The 20,054-nt window shown below is 49.0% G+C and overlaps 1 protein-coding gene across 1 annotated transcript in view; it reads right to left on the bottom strand.

Annotated features, from left to right (window-relative positions):
- The window catches only part of LOC137544775 (uncharacterized), a 79,564-nt gene that overhangs the window by 19,580 nt on the left and 39,930 nt on the right, over positions 1–20,054 (bottom strand). The window contains exons 3-5 of the mRNA XM_068265869.1: positions 10,218–10,319; positions 6,298–6,402; positions 2,078–2,212 (exon numbers count right to left, since the gene is read on the bottom strand). Of these exons, the coding sequence (XP_068121970.1) occupies positions 2,078–2,212; positions 6,298–6,402; positions 10,218–10,319 (342 nt within the window). The remainder of the gene's footprint in view (positions 1–2,077; positions 2,213–6,297; positions 6,403–10,217; positions 10,320–20,054) is intronic.

Below are 20,054 nucleotides of genomic sequence, written 5' to 3'. Positions count from 1 at the left end.
CCAGTATAGGTAGGTAGGCATAGGTAGGTGTCCCAGTAGTTAGCTAGGCATAGGTAGGAGACCCAGTATAGGTAGGCATAGGTAGGAGACCCAACAATCAGCCAGGAGCAAGCCAAGAGCCTAACTAATCTTTCCCTAGAAGAAAAAGTCTGCAGCAGCTCTCCCTAGTCTGTCTATTTGCAGCAGGCACACGAGTGAGTGTAATGGCCGCCGTACCCTGCCTTATATAAGGGGGGGTGGGGCTCCAGGGCTTACTGTAGCCTGAATGGCTACAATGTGCCTGCTGACTGTGATGCAGAGGGTCAAACTTGACCCTCATAGTGCATTATGGGGTGAATCGAACTTCCGGAAAAGTTTGCCTGCCGCAGGCGAACGCGAACCCCCAAAGTTCGCCTGGAACCGTTCGCTACATCTCTAGTTACTTCCAGGGGAAGAGCTGGAGATCTGACCAGAGGCAGCATTTGTGAATATTGCATTCTTCTACAGCTGAGATCACTTAAAGGACAACATACTTTTAAGAAATGATAAATCCAGTTCCTACACCCAATCTCATGTCACATAACCACTAAACTTTAAGAGACTGGCAAAGAGAGACATTTTAAAAGTCCTGTCAAGCCACGCCCTAAATGCATTTGCAGTGTGCACAGTGGGCGTGGTGATGAGAGGCTGTGGATGTTGTAGGTAGCTTCAAGCAGGATCTGGGCAGTCTCTGGACCATTCATAGGCTTCCCACTAATGACATCTATTTAGTTTTTCATCTTTTTGAAACAGGTTTGCTGTAAGCAGAGATATCCTGCACACAACAATTACGCAGCATGTTCCCCCAAAGCATATTACTCAGCAGCTTGTGCATCAAACAGCATTATTATTATTATTATTATTATTATTATTATTTTATGTAGTGCCAGCAGCATTTCTGAAAATGATTGTTTAAACAAGCATTCAAATTTCAATGAACTTTTGCAGAGATCTGAATAATCAGTTGCGGCGTGATCTGACATGACATGCCATGACGGTCTGACATGATAGTCGCGGGTAGTCTGCTTTCCTGAACATCGTTTAACATATTTTCTTTAAACAATGTTATGCAATAGTGTGAAAATGGTTGTTCATTGCAAAAAAATTGCACAAAATATTGTGTCGTGGATAAGGACACTGGCGTAACAATAGGGGAAGCAGCCCGGGCCCCCCCTGGGACCCGCTCATGGCCATTTTAGGGGGGCAGGAGTTGTTGCAGCATGAGGGGAGAGTTTGGTAGCACGTCGGTGGGGAGGGGGGATGCCCCCCCCTCACCTCAAGCTCTCCCCTCTGCACTCCCCTCCTGAATCTATGTAAGTGGTAGCAGCGGCGGCAGCTATAATTACCTCCATTCACCACCGGAGGTCTCCAATCTGCAAGGGCTTCACATTAAAACAGTAAGTAATGTGAAGCCCTTGCAGATTGGAGACCTCCGGTGGTGAATGGAGGTAATTATAGCTGCTGCCGCTGCTGCTGAAGCTTACATAGAGGCAGGAGGGGAGCGCAGAGGGGAGAGCCCGAGGTGAGGGAGGGGGGGACCGTCCCCCCCTCCCCACTGACGTGCTACCAAGCTCTCCCCTCATGCTGCGACCACTCCTGCCCCCCTAAAACGGCCATGAGCCCTGGGGGCCCGCTCAAATTTTTGCAGGGGGGCCCGGGGAATTCTAGTTACACCCCTGGATAAGGACCTTTATTGCCATTGTGAAATGGGAGCAGGGCCGGGCCGAGGCATAGACTGGAGAGGCTCCAGCCTCAGGGCGCTGTGTAGGAGGGGGCGCAGAATTCATTCAGCTGTCATTCCTAACTGTGTTTGAAGCAGAAAGAAATAAGAAAAGGGGATACATGGCAGTGACTGCAAGCCATATAACTAGATATTAAGGTGTTAGGGAGGTTGTGGGCCCTGTGGCGCCTCTTAGTCTAACAGCAATCAGGGTGTGATGGCTGGGGTGGCAGGGATGGAGGGGCGCACTTTGGTGTCTTAGCCTTGGGTGCTGGAGGACCTTGTCCTGGCTCTGAATGGGAGCCAGCTGTAGCTCTACCAGGCTGGGATTATAGTTACCTGGAGGGAGGAAGTTTCTCAGATGCTGCTTGATTCGTCCATTCCCTGCTGCCGATCTCTGGACTCTCTTCACATCTTCATATGTGACCGGAGAGTCCGGAAGGACCGATGAGACTCGAGGTAGCGATATGTGCTCTGTAAGACAGAGGACTGATATAACACTGGACAGAAAATGTGTTCTGAGGACTGATATAACATGGGACACAGAGGCATCTAGCCTAGGCTACACTCATAGTACAGTGCAGCCAGGTCGGAGCAGGCAAAAATGGCGCATAGTGCCAACAGTATAAAAAGGGCGCAGGAGTAATTAACATAAAACGATATTTATCGTTTTATATCTTTAAAAACTTTAGGCAGCGGGGGTCAGGGGGAGAGGCAGCGGGACTGGCAGCGGGGTGGAGGGAGTAGGATTAGGCGGAGGATGTGTGTGAGGGATACATTACCTAGTCCCAGCCGCCAATCACTCCTTAGCTTCTTCTGTTAGTTTGCAGGAGTCCTCATCCAGCTAATCACCATGTGGCTTCAGTTTCCGCATGGTGATTGGCTGGATGAGGACTCCTGCAAACTAACAGAAGAAGTGAAGGAGCGATTTCCGGCCGGACATAGGTAATGTATCCCTCTGCACACATCCTCCGCCAAATCCTACTCCCTCCACCCCGCTGCCAGACCCGCTGCCTCTCCCCCCAACCCCCGCTGCCTCACTAGCCCCCCCCCCCCTGCAAATGGCACACCGTTCTGCTAATAAATGTTTTATAAAACGTTATTTACCGTCTTAATGTATTTACATTAAAACGGTAAATAGCGTTTTATGATCGGCAGAACGGTGCGCCATTATTCACTCTGCGCCATTTTCAACTGTACCCCAGCCAGGTGCCTCACCGAGAGTACCGTATGTGTCATGGCTCACACACCTCATCCTGCCCTGATGTCTGTTATCCTCTGATGAAGGTACAAGGAACCATCATACTTCTACACCACCAGTGACCAACTCCAGGCCTGGAGGGGCATATCCATACCAGTGTTAAAGGGAACCTAAAGTGAGGCTTTCACATGTATTTCCTTTTATCTACGCCCTGTTTTTATGGCTACCTGGCTGGCAGGGCGTAGATTTCAATCCACCGATGCTGCACGTTCTCGCCGCTTTTGTCGCTCCCAACAATCTCGCCACTGTCTCCCTGCCGCAGCTCACCCGCTCTGCCATCTCTATAACAACAGAGCCCTGTGAGCGGGTCAGAAGATTTCCTTGGCTCCTGACCCTTACATTGATAGGCAGGGTAAGGAGCGCCTTTGAAAGGCACTCAAACTTTGGCTCTTAACACAGTGAGACACTTGATTTGGCTTGAGGAAGTGGGAAGGGACCCACAAAACGCGTTGCCAGTGCTATTAAAGTTCATTTTATGTGAATTTGTCTCCACTGAGGTAAGCCACCTCAAACTTTATTTATTGTATTGTTTTTAATTAATTTTATCATTCTCTTGGTGCCTTTTTATTGTGTTGTGCATCTGATCTGCTGCATGCTTGTTCAGGGTCTATGGCTAAACGTATTAGCGGCAGAGGATCAGCAGGACAGCTAGTCCTGGTTTAAAATATAAAATAAAGAAACTGAGAGCCCAATATAGTGTAGTATGTTAGAAGCAACTGAAAATAATGAACAGAGAGATGTGAATACTCACAAACATGGGTCACCACATAAGCAACCACTGTATAGGCAGGTGAGGAGATTAGACCTGTCCTCACTCAGGAATAATAAGTCGCTCTCTGTAGATCGGAAAGGACGGGGTAGATCACCCCTCCACCAGGGGTGGACACAATATCGTAATAAAAGAACAGAGGCACCAGCAGGATAAAAATTAATTAAACTTTAAAATTTGCTGGGAGGAAGCGGTGGACTTACCTCCGGAAAGCAGACACGAAGACTGTATTAGTATAAACACATGTATTTAAAGGTACCCCAAGGATGCAACGTGTTTCGCAGGCACAGCCCGCTTCATCAGGCAATAAAGTGGGGACAAACAGAAATTCAGCAACAGCACGTTTAGCGCCTCTGTAGAATTTAAAATATGGCAGCCTCCATATGCCTTTCACTTTAGGTTCCCTTTGAAGAAAACTTGGAAGGAAAAAAAGTGCCCCTGGGGAGTACTTACCTCAGGAGGGGGAAGCCTCCGGATCCTAATGAGGCTTTCCCCTCTGGTGGAAATAGCCGCACCCGATCAGGTCCACTCTGCTGTGCAGGCAACTTGCGCTGGATCTTAGAGGTTGCGGAGGATGGGGGCAGCCTCATTAGAATCCAGAGGCTTCCCCCTCCTGAGGTAATGACCCCCACGGGCACTTTTTTTCCTTACAGGATTTTTTAAGCATGGATGGAGAAATGCGTTCTACTTGATGAATCACACCTTTCCTGATTCAGACCCATCAATTTATTTGAACTGAGCCAAAATTGTGTGAGGACCTCGGCCCCGGAGGATTGGAGATCAGTATTCCTGGTCTGCACTGATCAGCCCAAACATTACAATCATCTGCCATAAGGTGCCCGTACAATTGTCAATTTTCCTGAACTTGAAACCAATCAAAATTATCAATCACTCCAGATGGGAGATCTCACCCAAAACGCATCAAGTGCGTGGAAGTCGTAGCTTTAGAGTTACTGCTGATCAATAGACCCCCCCATGTGTGTCTCATCTAAAATAGTCTCTCTCTAGGAGCTTGCAGAGGGTTGGCAGTGGAGAGCACACTCACCTGTCCCCATGTGTGCTCCTTCCTATGTCCTGTCTCCATCACTATTGGCCACCTGTTTCCCCCAGCAGCATATCTGTTACATGACCAGTGCCATGGCAATGGACACAGAAGGAGCATACTAGTAGACAGGTAAGTGTGCTCTGCTGCCAATACTACTGAAGGTACCCTGGGGCAGCACTAGATGGGGGAGACCTGGGGGGGGGGGGGGCGCTGCATGGCAGTGGAGGCAGTTCCAAAGATTTTAATAGTTTTCAAGTTGAATTCTATTAAAAAATCTGTTTGCAGTGTGAGGCAGTAATAGATCCTACTGTGATCAGATTTCGATCAGAGAGGATCTATCTGTAGGTAAAGTCAGGTAACCATCTGGTATTTGGCACCAACACACTAGCAGAAGATCCTTTAAGTCCGGCAAGTCATAAGGTGTGACCTCCATGGAGAGAAGACGTTTCTGCAGCACACCCCACAGATACTCGATTGGATTGAGATCTGGGGGATTTGAAGAACAAAGAAATTGTGATCCATCAGATCAGACTGCCTTATGCCATTGCCATTCCTTCTGACAGCAAATTCAGCCTAAATTTCCACTTCTAAGGATCCTCCTCTCATATTAGTTATAAAAGACAGGAGAACGCACACAGCTGCACTGTGCTGAAGTTACTGGGAGGATTGCGGATGAACAAGGAGGCAGGGGAGAAAGGCTGGGGAGCGATAAGAGCTGGAGGAAGCCCCAGGTGTGTATACATTTTTGCTTTGGTACCATCTCAGATACACTTTAAAGAGACGAGAATAAATCTCGCTTCAGACCTCATAGATAGCAGGGGCATGTGTGCCCCTACTAAAACGCCTCTATCCCGCGGCTTAACGGGGGTCCCTTCACCCCCAAATCCCCTCCGTGCAGCCGTGGAGCGCTTCCGCATTGGGGCAGGGCTAACCGCCGCAGTCCTGCCTCCCGCACGTCTGTCAGACGCGTACCTCCGCCTCTCCCCCGCCCCTCTCAGTCTTCCTTCACTGAGAGGGGCGGGGGAGAGGCGGCGATGCGCGTCTGATAGACTAGAGGCAGGGCTGCAGCCGTTAGCCCTGCCTCCAGGAAGAGATAATATACGACCAAGTTTACGACCAAGTTTTGCTGGGGTGGGTTTGGGGGTGAAGGGACCCCCGTTTAGCCGCGGGATAGCGGCGTTTAAGCAGGGGCACACATGCCCCTGCTAACTATGAGCTCTGAAGCGAGATTTATTCTCGCTTCAGAGTCTCTTTAAGTATTGCTTTCTGAACCTGAGGTTCTTTAACAGAAGGAATAATTTATTTTGCATTGCCTAATTAGGGCCCTCTTGTGGTGTCTTTGTAAACTGCAATGATATCAGTATTGGCTGTAATGTTATATCTGACTATGAGCTTTTGTAACATAGAGGGTGATGCTTAGATTTCCCTTTTCACTTTGACACTTGAGTGTCTGGCTCTTGTCATTGTTTAGGCTGTGACTGTACCTTGCTTGGCAGGTCTTGTTCCGCCGTTCTGCGCGGTACTCTTGGATTTTTCCAGTTCGGAGTACACGGTGAGGACCTGAATCTTGTCTTCCTCCTGTGCGGAGACTGAGACAACACAGCAAACAGTCACTCCTTGCAGGAGACACAAAACATAACATCACATCCTTACAGTGAGATTTCTGTAGTAGTAGACCCATGAAGGTACAAAGCTGCACACCTTGTCTTTATCTGTGTAGACATTACTTGGTCAGCAAATGCCAAATACAACGGACACAGAACATTTATATTGCACTTTTCTCCTGGTGGACTCAAAGCGCCAGAGCTGCAGCCAATAGGGGGCACTATATAGGCAGTAGCAGTGTTAGGCCAGAGCTGCAGCCACTAGGGGGCGCTCTATAGGCAGTAGCAGTGTTAGGCCAGAGCTGCAGCCACTAGGACGCACTCTATAGGCAGTAGCAGTGTTAGGCCAGAGCTGCAGCCACTAGGACGCGCTCTATAGGCAGTAGCAGTGTTAGGCCAGAGCTGCAGCCACTAGGACGCACTCTATAGGCAGTAGCAGTGTTAGGCCAGAGCTGCAGCCACTAGGGGGCGGTCTATAGGCAGTAGCAGTGTTAGGCCAGAGCTGCAGCCACTAGGACGCGCTCTATAGGCAGTAGCAGTGTTAGGGAGTGTTGCCCAAGGTCTCCTCACTGAATAGGTGCTGGCTTACTGAACAGGAAGAGCCGAGATTCGAACTTCCTACACAAAGGACAGTAAGGGCTATATGCTGCAATGTTCTACATGAGTTCAGTCTGTGCTGAAGATCAACTCAGCTCCCCTGGTAATGTCATCAAAATATGAAGCTGGGGATTTTACATGCAGAATTCCTTTCATAAACAAAAAGGTAACCTCAGAACTGTATGCTTACTAAGCTATTAGATGGTATGTTCAGATTTGTACCCAGAGAAGCTCTTCGCGGCTTCCAGCCCAGCTCTTCTTATCATGTTTATTGATGCATGTCTACTCTCCACATGTCTATCATAAGAGGTCTCATACAGTACATGTCAGCTGCATACACAGCAATACGTTTCAAGGTCAGAGTGAAACTGAAACACACTATGATGGAGTAAACTAAGGCAATTGTAAAGTAGAAATGGAGTATGCTCAAGCCCGAGTCACCCACGTGGCAATTACCGACAGGGCAAATGAGGAACCCATGGCTGTCCTCATTCATGATGAGAGATGAGCTCACACTCACACCCCAAAGAAAAGGGGAAAACCTTAAACCCTCCACCGATGGTCGGTGACAAGCAATACTGAGCTGAAGGAGACACATATGATGATAAAATCATTAAAAAAAATAAATAAAAGGAGCATAGGTGACAGACAGATTAAGCAGGCGTGCAGAGGGAGGGTGCCCTGGTGCCCAGAACCTTCCTCTAGCAGTACCAGACTTCTCTCTAGAGGCAGACAAATGCAGTCCCTCTCCCAGGGTTGCTATGAGGAAGGGTAGAAGAAAGGTACTGCCTGAGTGCCTGGCTTGTAACGGATAGATAGATAGATGGTCTAGTGCTCAACAGTCCAAAGTGATTCCACAAACAGTAGTCCCACATACATCTTAAGATATAAAATCTTCCTTCATAAGCAAACAGTGCCCACAATCATCCTCATATTCTGCAGTCCTCCAACATACACAGATTGCGCTCATTAAAGTTCCAGGCCGATCATATCTAGATCAGCAAATACTCTCTTGGCCCGGCCAGCACACTCCTATCCTCTCCAGCAGATTAATGGGACACACACCCCTTTATGGTTTGAGCGATCCAAGAGGTTTTAAATTCTAAAATGTAAACATCTGCGAGCCTTTTATGTGAAAGAGGTGCTATTTTTTTGTATTATTATACATAGAGGTAGCAGTAAGCAGGCCCACCTACAGAGATAACTGTATACTACCCCCTCAAAGATAGTGTATACGGGGCCCTCTACAGGTATACTGATGAATGTGCCCCTCTACAAACACAGCAGTATAATCCAAACATTTATATAGCACTTTTCTCCTGTCGGACACAAAGCGCTCAAGAGCTGCAGCCACTAAGGACGCGCTCAGGAGGCCACCCTGCAGTGTTAGGGAGTCTTGCCTGCCTTGAACGCCTTACTGAATAGGTACTGACCCTAGCCAGGATGCAAACCCTGGTCTCCCATGTCGAAGGCAGTGCCCTTAACCAGTACTCTATTCAGCCACTGCCACTGGCACAGACAGCCTGCAGAGATAGTGGTACATGGCCCCCCCTACAGAGATAGTAATACACGCCTCCGCCCCCTACAGAGATACTAGTACACCTTCCAACCCACAACAGAGGTAGTGGTAAGCAGGGGTCCCAACAGAGATAGTGTATATGGGGCCCTCTACGGGCATGGTGGAGCATGCACCTTTCTACAAACACAGCAGTATACAGACCTCCTGCTGAGAGAGTGGTAAGCAGGTCCCCTACAGATGTAATGGTATACTGCCCCGGCTACAGGGATAGTGTATACGGGGTCCTCTACAGGATGCATGTTCCTTGCTACAAGTATAGCGGTATACAGACCTCCTGCAGAGATAGTGGTACATGCCCCCCTTCCCCTGCAGAGATAGTGGTACATGCCCCCCTTCCCCTGCAGAGATAGTGGTACATGCCCCCCTTCCCATGCAGAGATAGTGGTACATGCCCCTCTTCCCCCCCAGAGATAGTGGTACATGCCCCCCTTCCCCTGCAGAGATAGTGGTACATGCCCCCCCTTCCCCTGCAGAGATAGTGGTACATGCCCCCCTTCCCCTGCAGAGATAGTGGTACATGTCCCTCCCCCCTGCAGAGATAGTGGTACACGCTCCCCTTCCCCTGCAGAGATAGTGGTACATGCCCCCCTTCCCCTGCAGAGATAGTGATACATGCCCCCCGTCCCCTGCAGAGATAGTGGTACATGCCCCCCTTCCCCGGCAGAGATAGTGGTACATGCCCCCCTTCCCCTGCAGAGATAGTGGTACATGTCCCTCCCCCCTGCAGAGATAGTGGTACATGCCCCCCTTCCCCTGCAGAAATAGTGGTACATGTCCCTCCCCCCTACAGAAATAGTGGTACATGCCCCTTTCCCCCACAGAGATAGTGGTACATGCCTCCCGTCCCCTGCAGAGATAGTGGTACATGCCCCCGTCCCCCGCAGAGATAGTGGTACATGCCCCCCGTCCCCCGCAGAGATAGTGGTACATGCCCCCTTCCCCTGCAGAGATAGTGGTACATGCCCCCCTTACAGAGATAGTGGTACATGCCCCCCTTCCCCTGCAGAGATAGTGGTACATGCCCCCCTTCCCCTGCAGAGATAGTGGTACATGCCCCCCTTCCCCCACAGAGATAGTGGTACATGCCCCCCTTCCCCCGCAGAGATAGTGGTACATGCCCCCCTTCCCCTGCAACGATAGTGGTACATGCCCCCCTTCCCCCGCAGAGATAGTGGTACATGCCCCCCTTCCCCTGCAGAGATAGTGGTACATACCCCCCTTCCCCTGCAGAGATAGTGGTACATGCCCCCCTTCCCCTGCAGAGATAGTGGTACATGCCCCCCTTCCCCTGCAGAGATAGTGGTACATGCCCCCTTCCCCTGCAGAGATAGTGGTACATGCCCCCCTTCCCCGGCAGAGATAGTGGTACATGCCCCCCTTCCCCTGCAGAGATAGTGGTACATGTCCCTCCCCCCTGCAGAGATAGTGGTACATGCCCCCCGTCCCCGGCAGAGATAGTGCTACATGCCCCCCTTCCCCTGCAGAGATAGTGGTACATGCCCCCCTTCCCCCGCAGAGATAGTGGTATATGCCCCCCTAACAGAGATAGCAGTATAAGGGGTCCATTATGGGCTCCTATGATCCTTACAGTCTGAATGATGAAAGTTCATTTTATAGGCTCTACCTTCCGTGTTCTTGACTGACTTCCTCTTTTCTTTTTCTCCCTTCTTCTTGTCTTTATTCACAACACTGTACATTGCACTGGTGTCTTCCTGCTGCGGAGAAACTGCACAGAAACACACAATGAGGAAGGATTCTCCAGTATCACAGTTTTTACTGATTACATAAATATATGTTTAGCTCTGCAGATGACAGAGAAGACAGGATCCACTGCAATGTCTCTTACCCAGACAATGGGACCTCCATACCTGCTCTGTGCCCCATAGAGGACCTTCCACCAAGATTCACCATAATGTCTCTTATCCCAGCTATAGGTCCTCCATACCTGCTCTGTGTTACATAGATGACCTTCCACCAAGATTCACCAGAATGTCTCTTCTCTCTTATCCCAGCTATAGGTCCTCCATACCTGCTCTGTGCCCCATAGATGACCTTCCACCAAGATTCACCAGAATGTCTCTTATCCCAGCTATAGGTCCTCCATACCTGCTCTGTGCCCCATAGATGACCTTCCACCAAGATTCACCAGAATGTCTCTTATCCCAGCTATAGGTCCTCCATATACCTGCTCTGTGCCCCATAGATGACCTTCCACCAAGATTCACCAGAATGTCTCTTATCCCAGCTATAGGTCCTCCATACCTGCTCTGAGCCCCATAGATGACCTTCCACCAAGATTCACAAGAATGTCTCTTATCCCAGCTATAGGTCCTTCATATACCTGCTCTGTGCCCCATAGAGGACCTTCCACCAAGATTCACCAGAATGTCTCTTATCCCAGCTATAGGTCCTCCATATACCTGCTCTGTGCCCCATAGATGACCTTCCACCAAGATTCTGCAGAATGTCTCTTATCCCAGCTATAAGTCCTCCATATACCTGCTCTGTGCCCCATAGATGACCTTCCACCAAGATTCTCCAGAATGTCTCTTATCCCAGCTATAGGTCCTCCATACCTGCTTTGTGCCCCATAGATGACCTTCCCCCAAGAGTCACCAGAATTTCTATTATCCCAGCTATAGGTCCTCCATACCTGCTCCGTGCCCCATAGATGACCTTCCACCACAATTCACCAGAATGTCTCTTATCCCAGCTATAGGTCCTCTGTGCCTGCTCTGTGCCCCATACATGACCTTCCACCAAGATTCACCAGAATGTCTCTTATCCCAGCTATAGGCCCTCCATACCTGATCTGTGCCCCATAGATGACCTTCCACCAAGATTCACCAGAATGTCTCTTATCCCAGCAATAGGTCCTCCATACATGCACTGTGCCCCATAGATGACCTTCCACTAAGATTCTCCAGAATGTCTCTTATCCCAGCTATAGGTCCTCCATATACCTGCTCTGTGCCCCATAGATGACCTTCTACCAAGATTCTCCAGAATGTCTCTTATCCCAGCTATAGGACCTCCATACCTGCTCTGTGCCCCATAGATGACCTTCCACCAAGATTCTCCAGAATGTCTCTTATCCCAGCTATAGGTCCTCCATACCTGCTCTTTGCCCCATAGATGACCTTCCACCAAGATTCTCAAGAATGTCTCTTATCCCAGATATAGGTCCTCCATATCTGCTCTGTGTCCCATAGATGACCTTCCACCAAGATTCACCAGAATGTCTCTTATCCCAGCTATAGGTCCTCCATGCCTGCTCTGTGCCCCATAGATGACCTTCCACCAAGATTCTCCAGAATGTCTCTTATCCCAGCTATAGGTCCTCCATACCTGCTCTTTGCCCCATAGATGACCTTCCACCAAGATTCTCAAGAATGTCTCTTATCCCAGCTATAGGTCCTCCATATACCTGCTCTGTGCCCCATAGATGGCATTACACCAAGATTATCCAGAATGCCTCTTATCCCAGCTATAGGTCCTCCATATACCTGCTCTGTTCCCCATAGATGACATTCCACCAAGATTCTCCAGAATGTCTCTTATCCCAGCTATAAGTCCTCCATACCTGCTCTGTACCCCATAGATGACCTTCCACCAAGATTCACCAGCATATCTCTTATCCCAGCTATAGGTCATCCATACCTACTCTGTGCCCCATAGATGCCCTTCCACCAAGATTCTCCAGAATGCCTCTTATCCCAGCTATAGGTCCTCCATACCTGCTCTGTGCCTCATAGATGACCTTCCACCAAGATTCTCCAGAATGTCTCTTATCCCAGCTGTAGGTCCTCCATACCTGCTTTGTGCCCCATAGATGACCTTCCCCCAAGATTCACCAGAATTTCTAGTATCCCAGCTATAGGTCCACCATACCTGCTCCGTGCCCCATAGATGACCTTCCACCACAATTCACCAGAATGTCTCTTATCCCAGCTATAGGTCCTCTGTGCCTGCTCTGTGCCCCATAGATGACCTTCCACCAAGATTCACCAGAATGTCTCTTATCCCAGCTATAGGTCCTCCATACCTGCTCTGTGCCCCATAGATTACCTTCCACCAAGATTCACCACAATGTCTCTTATCCCAGCTATTGGTCCTCCATACCTGCTCTGTGCCCCATAGATGACCTTCCACCAAGATTCTCCAGAATGTCTCTTATCCCAGCTATAGGTCCTCCATGCCTGCTCTGTGCCCCATACATGACCTTCCACCAAGATTCACCAGAATGTCTCTTATCCCAGCTATAGGCCCTCCATACCTGCTCTGTGCCCCATAGATGACCTTCCACCAAGATTCACCACAATGTCTCTTATCCCAGCTATTGGTCCTCCATACCTGCTCTGTGCCCCATAGATGACCTTCCACCAAGATTCTCCAGAATGTCTCTTATCCCAGCTATAGGTCCTCCATATACCTGCTCTGTGCCCCATACATGACCTTCCACCAAGATTCACCAGAATGTCTCTTATCCCAGCTATAGGTCCTCCATACTTGCTCTGTGTCCCATAGATGACCTTCCACCAAGATTCTCCAGAATGTCTCTTATCCCAGCTATAAGTCCTCCATATACCTGCTCTTTGCCCCATAGATGACCTTCCACCAAGATTCTGCAGAATGTCTCTTATCCCAGCTATAAGTCCTCCATATACCTGCTCTTTGCCCCATAGATGACCTTCCACCAAGATTCTGCAGAATGTCTCTTATCCCAGCTATAAGTCCTCCATATACCTGCTCTGTGCCCCATAGATGACCTTCCACCAAGATTCTCCAGAATGTCTCTTATCCCAGCTGTAGGTCCTCCATACCTGCTTTGTGCCCCATAGATGACCTTCCCCCAAGATTCACCAGAATTTCTATTATCCCAGCTATAGGTCCTCCATACCTGCTCCGTGCCCCATAGATGACCTTCCACCACAATTCACCAGAATGTCTCTTATCCCAGCTATAGGTCCTCTGTGCCTGCTCTGTGCCCCATACATGACCTTCCACCAAGATTCACCAGAATGTCTCTTATCCCAGCTATAGGCCCTCCATACCTGATCTGTGCCCCATAGATGACCTTCCACCAAGATTCACCAGAATGTCTCTTATCCCAGCTATAGGTCCTCCATGCCTGCTCTGTGCCCCATAGATGACCTTCCACCAAGATTCTCCAGAATGTCTCTTATCCCAGCTATAGGTCCTCCATATCTGCTCTGTGTCCCATAGATGACCTTCCACCAAGATTCACCAGAATGTCTCTTATCCCAGCTATAGGTCCTCCATGCCTGCTCTGTGCCCCATAGATGACCTTCCACCAAGATTCTCCAGAATGTCTCTTATCCCAGCTATAGGTCCTCCATACCTGCTCTTTGCCCCATAGATGACCTTCCACCAAGATTCTCAAGAATGTCTCTTATCCCAGCTATAGGTCCTCCATATACCTGCTCTGTGCCCCATAGATGACATTACACCAAGATTATCCAGAATGCCTCTTATCCCAGCTATAGGTCCTCCATACCTGCTCTGTGCCCCATAGATTACCTTCCACCAAGATTCACCACAATGTCTCTTATCCCAGCTATTGGTCCTCCATACCTGCTCTGTGCCCCATAGATGACCTTCCACCAAGATTCTCCAGAATGTCTCTTATCCCAGCTATAGGTCCTCCATGCCTGCTCTGTGCCCCATACATGACCTTCCACCAAGATTCACCAGAATGTCTCTTATCCCAGCTATAGGCCCTCCATACCTGCTCTGTGCCCCATAGATGACCTTCCACCAAGATTCACCAGAATGTCTCTTATCCCAGCAATAGGTCCTCCATACATGCTCTGTGCCCCATAGATGACCTTCCACCAAGATTCACCAGAATGTCTCTTATCCCAGCTATAGGTCCTCCATGCCTGCTCTGTGCCCCATAGATAACCTTCCACCAAGATTCTCCAGAATGTCTCTTATCCCAGCTATAGGTCCTCCATATACCTGCTCTGTGCCCCATAGATGGCATTACACCAAGATTATCCAGAATGCCTCTTATCCCAGCTATAGGTCCTCCATATACCTGCTCTGTTCCCCATAGATGACATTCCACCAAGATTCTCCAGAATGTCTCTTATCCCAGCTATAAGTCCTCCATACCTGCTCTGTACCCCATAGATGACCTTCCACCAAGATTCACCAGCATATCTCTTATCCCAGCTATAGGTCATCCATACCTACTCTGTGCCCCATAGATGCCCTTCCACCAAGATTCTCCAGAATGCCTCTTATCCCAGCTATAGGTCCTCCATACCTGCTCTGTGCCTCATAGATGACCTTCCACCAAGATTCTCCAGAATGTCTCTTATCCCAGCTGTAGGTCCTCCATACCTGCTTTGTGCCCCATAGATGACCTTCCCCCAAGATTCACCAGAATTTCTAGTATCCCAGCTATAGGTCCACCATACCTGCTCCGTGCCCCATAGATGACCTTCCACCACAATTCACCAGAATGTCTCTTATCCCAGCTATAGGTCCTCTGTGCCTGCTCTGTGCCCCATAGATGACCTTCCACCAAGATTCACCAAAATGTCTCTTATCCCAGCTATAGGTCCTCCATACCTGCTCTGTGCCCCATAGATTACCTTCCACCAAGATTCACCACAATGTCTCTTATCCCAGCTATTGGTCCTCCATACCTGCTCTGTGCCCCATAGATGACCTTCCACCAAGATTCTCCAGAATGTCTCTTATCCCAGCTATAGGTCCTCCATGCCTGCTCTGTGCCCCATACATGACCTTCCACCAAGATTCACCAGAATGTCTCTTATCCCAGCTATAGGCCCTCCATACCTGCTCTGTGCCCCATAGATGACCTTCCACCAAGATTCACCAGAATGTCTCTTATCCCAGCTATTGGTCCTCCATACCTGCTCTGTGCCCCATAGATGACCTTCCACCAAGATTCTCCAGAATGTCTCTTATCCCAGCTATAGGTCCTCCATATACCTGCTCTGTGCCCCATACATGACCTTCTACCAAGATTCTCCAGAATGTCTCTTATCCCAGCTATAGGACCTCCATACTTGCTCTGTGTCCCATAGATGACCTTCCACCAAGATTCTCCAGAATGACTCTTATCCCAGCTATAGGTCCTCCATACTTGCTCTGTGTCCCATAGATGACCTTCCACCAAGATTCTCCAGAATGTCTCTTATCCCAGCTATAAGTCCTCCATATACCTGCTCTTTGCCCCATAGATGACCTTCCACCAAGATTCTGCAGAATGTCTCTTATCCCAGCTATAAGTCCTCCATTTACCTGCTCTTTGCCCCATAGATGACCTTCCACCAAGATTCTGCAGAATGTCTCTTATCCCAGCTATAAGTCCTCCATATACCTGCTCTTTGCCCCATAGATGACCTTCCACCAAGATTCTCCAGAATGTCTCTTATCCCAGCTGTAGGTCCTCCATACCTGCTTTGTGCCCCATAGATGACCTTCCACCAAGATTCTCCAGAATGACTCTTATCCCAGCTATAGGTCCTCCATACTTGCTCTGTGTCCCATAGATGACCTTCCACCAAGATTCTCCAGAATGTCTCTTATCCCAGCTATAAGTCCTCCATATACCTGCTCTTTGCCCCATAGATGACCTTCCACCAAGATTCTGCAGAATGTCTCTTATCCCAGCTATAAGTCCTCCATATACCTGCTCTTTGCCCCATAGATGACCTTCCACCAAGATTCTCCAGAATGTCTCTTATCCCAGCTGTAGGTCCTCCATACCTGCTTTGTGCCCCATAGATGACCTTCCCCCAAGATTCACCAGAATTTCTATTATCCCAGCTATAGGTCCTCCATACCTGCTCCGTGCCCCATAGATGACCTTCCACCACAATTCACCAGAATGTTTCTTATCCCAGCTATAGGTCCTCTGTGCCTGCTCTGTGCCCCATACATGACCTTCCACCAAGATTCACCAGAATGTCTCTTATCCCAGCTATAGGCCCTCCATACCTGATCTGTGCCCCATAGATGACCTTCCACCAAGATTCACCAGAATGTCTCTTATCCCAGCTATAGGTCCTCCATGCCTGCTCTGTGCCCCATAGATGACCTTCCACCAAGATTCTCCAGAATGTCTCTTATCCCAGCTATAGGTCCTCCATATCTGCTCTGTGTCCCATAGATGACCTTCCACCAAGATTCACCAGAATGTCTCTTATCCCAGCTATAGGTCCTCCATGCCTGCTCTGTGCCCCATAGATGACCTTCCACCAAGATTCTCCAGAATGTCTCTTATCCCAGCTATAGGTCCTCCATACCTGCTCTTTGCCCCATAGATGACCTTCCACCAAGATTCTCAAGAATGTCTCTTATCCCAGCTATAGGTCCTCCATATACCTGCTCTGTGCCCCATAGATGACATTACACCAAGATTATCCAGAATGCCTCTTATCCCAGCTATAGGTCCTCCATATACCTGCTCTGTTCCCCATAGATGACATTCCAACAAGATTCTCCAGAATGTCTCTTATCCCAGCTATAAGTCCTCCATACCTGCTCTGTACCCCATAGATGACCTTCCACCAAGATTCACCAGCATATCTCTTATCCCAGCTATAGGTCATCCATACCTACTCTGTGCCCCATAGATGCCCTTCCACCAAGATTCTCCAGAATGCCTCTTATCCCAGCTATAGGTCCTCCATACCTGCTCTGTGCCTCATAGATGACCTTCCACCAAGATTCTCCAGAATGTCTCTTATCCCAGCTGTAGGTCCTCCATACCTGCTTTGTGCCCCATAGATGACCTTCCCCCAAGATTCACCAGAATTTCTAGTATCCCAGCTATAGGTCCTCCATACCTGCTCCGTGCCCCATAGATGACCTTCCACCACAATTCACCAGAATGTCTCTTATCCCAGCTATAGGTCCTCTGTGCCTGCTCTGTGCCCCATAGATGACCTTCCACCAAGATTCACCAGAATGTCTCTTATCCCAGCTATAGGTCCTCCATACCTGCTCTGTGCCCCATAGATTACCTTCCACCAAGATTCACCACAATGTCTCTTATCCCAGCTATTGGTCCTCCATACCTGCTCTGTGCCCCATAGATGACCTTCCACCAAGATTCTCCAGAATGTCTCTTATCCCAGCTATAGGTCCTCCATGCCTGCTCTGTGCCCCATACATGACCTTCCACCAAGATTCACCAGAATGTCTCTTATCCCAGCTATAGGCCCTCCATACCTGCTCTGTGCCCCATAGATGACCTTCCACCAAGGTTCACCAGAATGTCTCTTATCCCAGCAATAGGTCCTCCATACATGCTCTGTGCCCCATAGATGACCTTCCACCAAGATTCTCCAGAATGTCTCTTATCCCAGCTATAGGTCCTCCATATACCTGCTCTGTGCCCCATAGATGACCTTCTACCAAGATTCTCCAGAATGTCTCTTATCCCAGCTATAGGACCTCCATACCTGCTCTGTGCCCCATAGATGACCTTCCACCAAGATTCCCCAGAATGACTCTTATCCCAGCTATAGGTCCTCCATATACCTGCTCTGTGCCCCATAGATGACCTTCCACCAAGATTCACCAGAATGTCTCTTATCCCAGCTATAGGTCCTCCATACCTGCTCTTTGCCCCATAGATGACCTTCCACCAAGATTCTGCAGAATGTCTCTTATCCCAGCTATAAGTCCTCCATATACCTGCTCTTTGCCCCATAGATGACCTTCCACCAAGATTCTGCAGAATGTCTCTTATCCCAGCTATAAGTCCTCCATATACCTGCTCTGTGCCCCATAGATGACCTTCCCCCAAGATTCACCAGAATTTCTATTATCCCAGCTATAGGTCCTCCATACCTGCTCCGTGCCCCATAGATGACCTTCCACCACAATTCACCAGAATGTCTCTTATCCCAGCTATAGGTCCTCTGTGCCTGCTCTGTGCCCCATACATGACCTTCCACCAAGATTCACCAGAATGTCTCTTATCCCAGCAATAGGTCCTCCATACATGCTCTGTGCCCCATAGATGACCTTCCACTAAGATTCTCCAGAATGTCTCTTATCCCAGCTATAGGTCCTCCATATACCTGCTCTGTGCCCCATAGATGACCTTCTACCAAGATTCTCCAGAATGTCTCTTATCCCAGCTATAGGACCTCCATACCTGCTCTGTGCCCCATAGATGACCTTCCACCAAGATTCTCCAGAATGTCTCTTATCCCAGCTAAAGGTCCTCTGTGCCTGCTCTGTGCCCCGTTGATGACCTTCCACCAATATTATCCAGAATGTCTCTTATCCCAGCTATAGGTCCTCCATATCTGCTCTGTGTCCCATAGATGACCTTCCACCAAGATTCACCAGAATGTCTCTTATCCCAGCTATAGGTCCTCCATGCCTGCTCTGTGCCCCATAGATGACCTTCCACCAAGATTCTCCAGAATGTCTCTTATCCCAGCTATAGGTCCTCCATATCTGCTCTGTGTCCCATAGATGACCTTCCACCAAGATTCACCAGAATGTCTCTTATCCCAGCTATAGGTCCTCCATGCCTGCTCTGTGCCCCATAGATGACCTTCCACCAAGATTCTCCAGAATGTCTCTTATCCCAGCTATAGGTCCTCCATACCTGCTCTTTGCCCCATAGATGACCTTCCACCAAGATTCTCAAGAATGTCTCTTATCCCAGCTATAGGTCCTCCATATACCTGCTCTGTGCCCCATAGATGACATTACACCAAGATTATCCAGAATGCCTCTTATCCCAGCTATAGGTCCTCCATATACCTGCTCTGTTCCCCATAGATGACATTCCACCAAGATTCTCCAGAATTTCTCTTATCCCAGCTATAAGTCCTCCATACCTGCTCTGTACCCCATAGATGACCTTCCACCAAGATTCACCAGCATATCTCTTATCCCAGCTATAGGTCATCCATACCTTCTCTGTGCCCCATAGATGCCCTTCCACCAAGATTCTCCAGAATGCCTCTTATCCCAGCTATAGGTCCTCCATACCTGCTCTGTGCCTCATAGATGACCTTCCACCAAGATTCTCCAGAATGTCTCTTATCCCAGCTGTAGGTCCTCCATACCTGCTTTGTGCCCCATAGATGACCTTCCCCCAAGATTCACCAGAATTTCTAGTATCACAGCTATAGGTCCTCCATACCTGCTCCGTGCCCCATAGATGACCTTCCACCACAATTCACCAGAATGTCTCTTATCCCAGCTATAGGTCCTCTGTGCCTGCTCTGTGCCCCATAGATGACCTTCCACCAAGATTCACCAGAATGTCTCTTATCCCAGCTATAGGTCCTCCATACCTGCTCTGTGCCCCATAGATTACCTTCCACCAAGATTCACCACAATGTCTCTTATCCCAGCTATTGGTCCTCCATACCTGCTCTGTGCCCCATAGATGACCTTCCACCAAGATTCTCCAGAATGTCTCTTATCC

Source organism: Hyperolius riggenbachi, chromosome 1 (assembly GCF_040937935.1).
Source record: "Hyperolius riggenbachi isolate aHypRig1 chromosome 1, aHypRig1.pri, whole genome shotgun sequence".
NCBI classification, from domain to species: domain Eukaryota; kingdom Metazoa; phylum Chordata; class Amphibia; order Anura; family Hyperoliidae; genus Hyperolius; species Hyperolius riggenbachi.
Note: the sequence above shows the minus strand (reverse complement) of the source record. Positions and strands in the feature narration are given on the sequence as shown.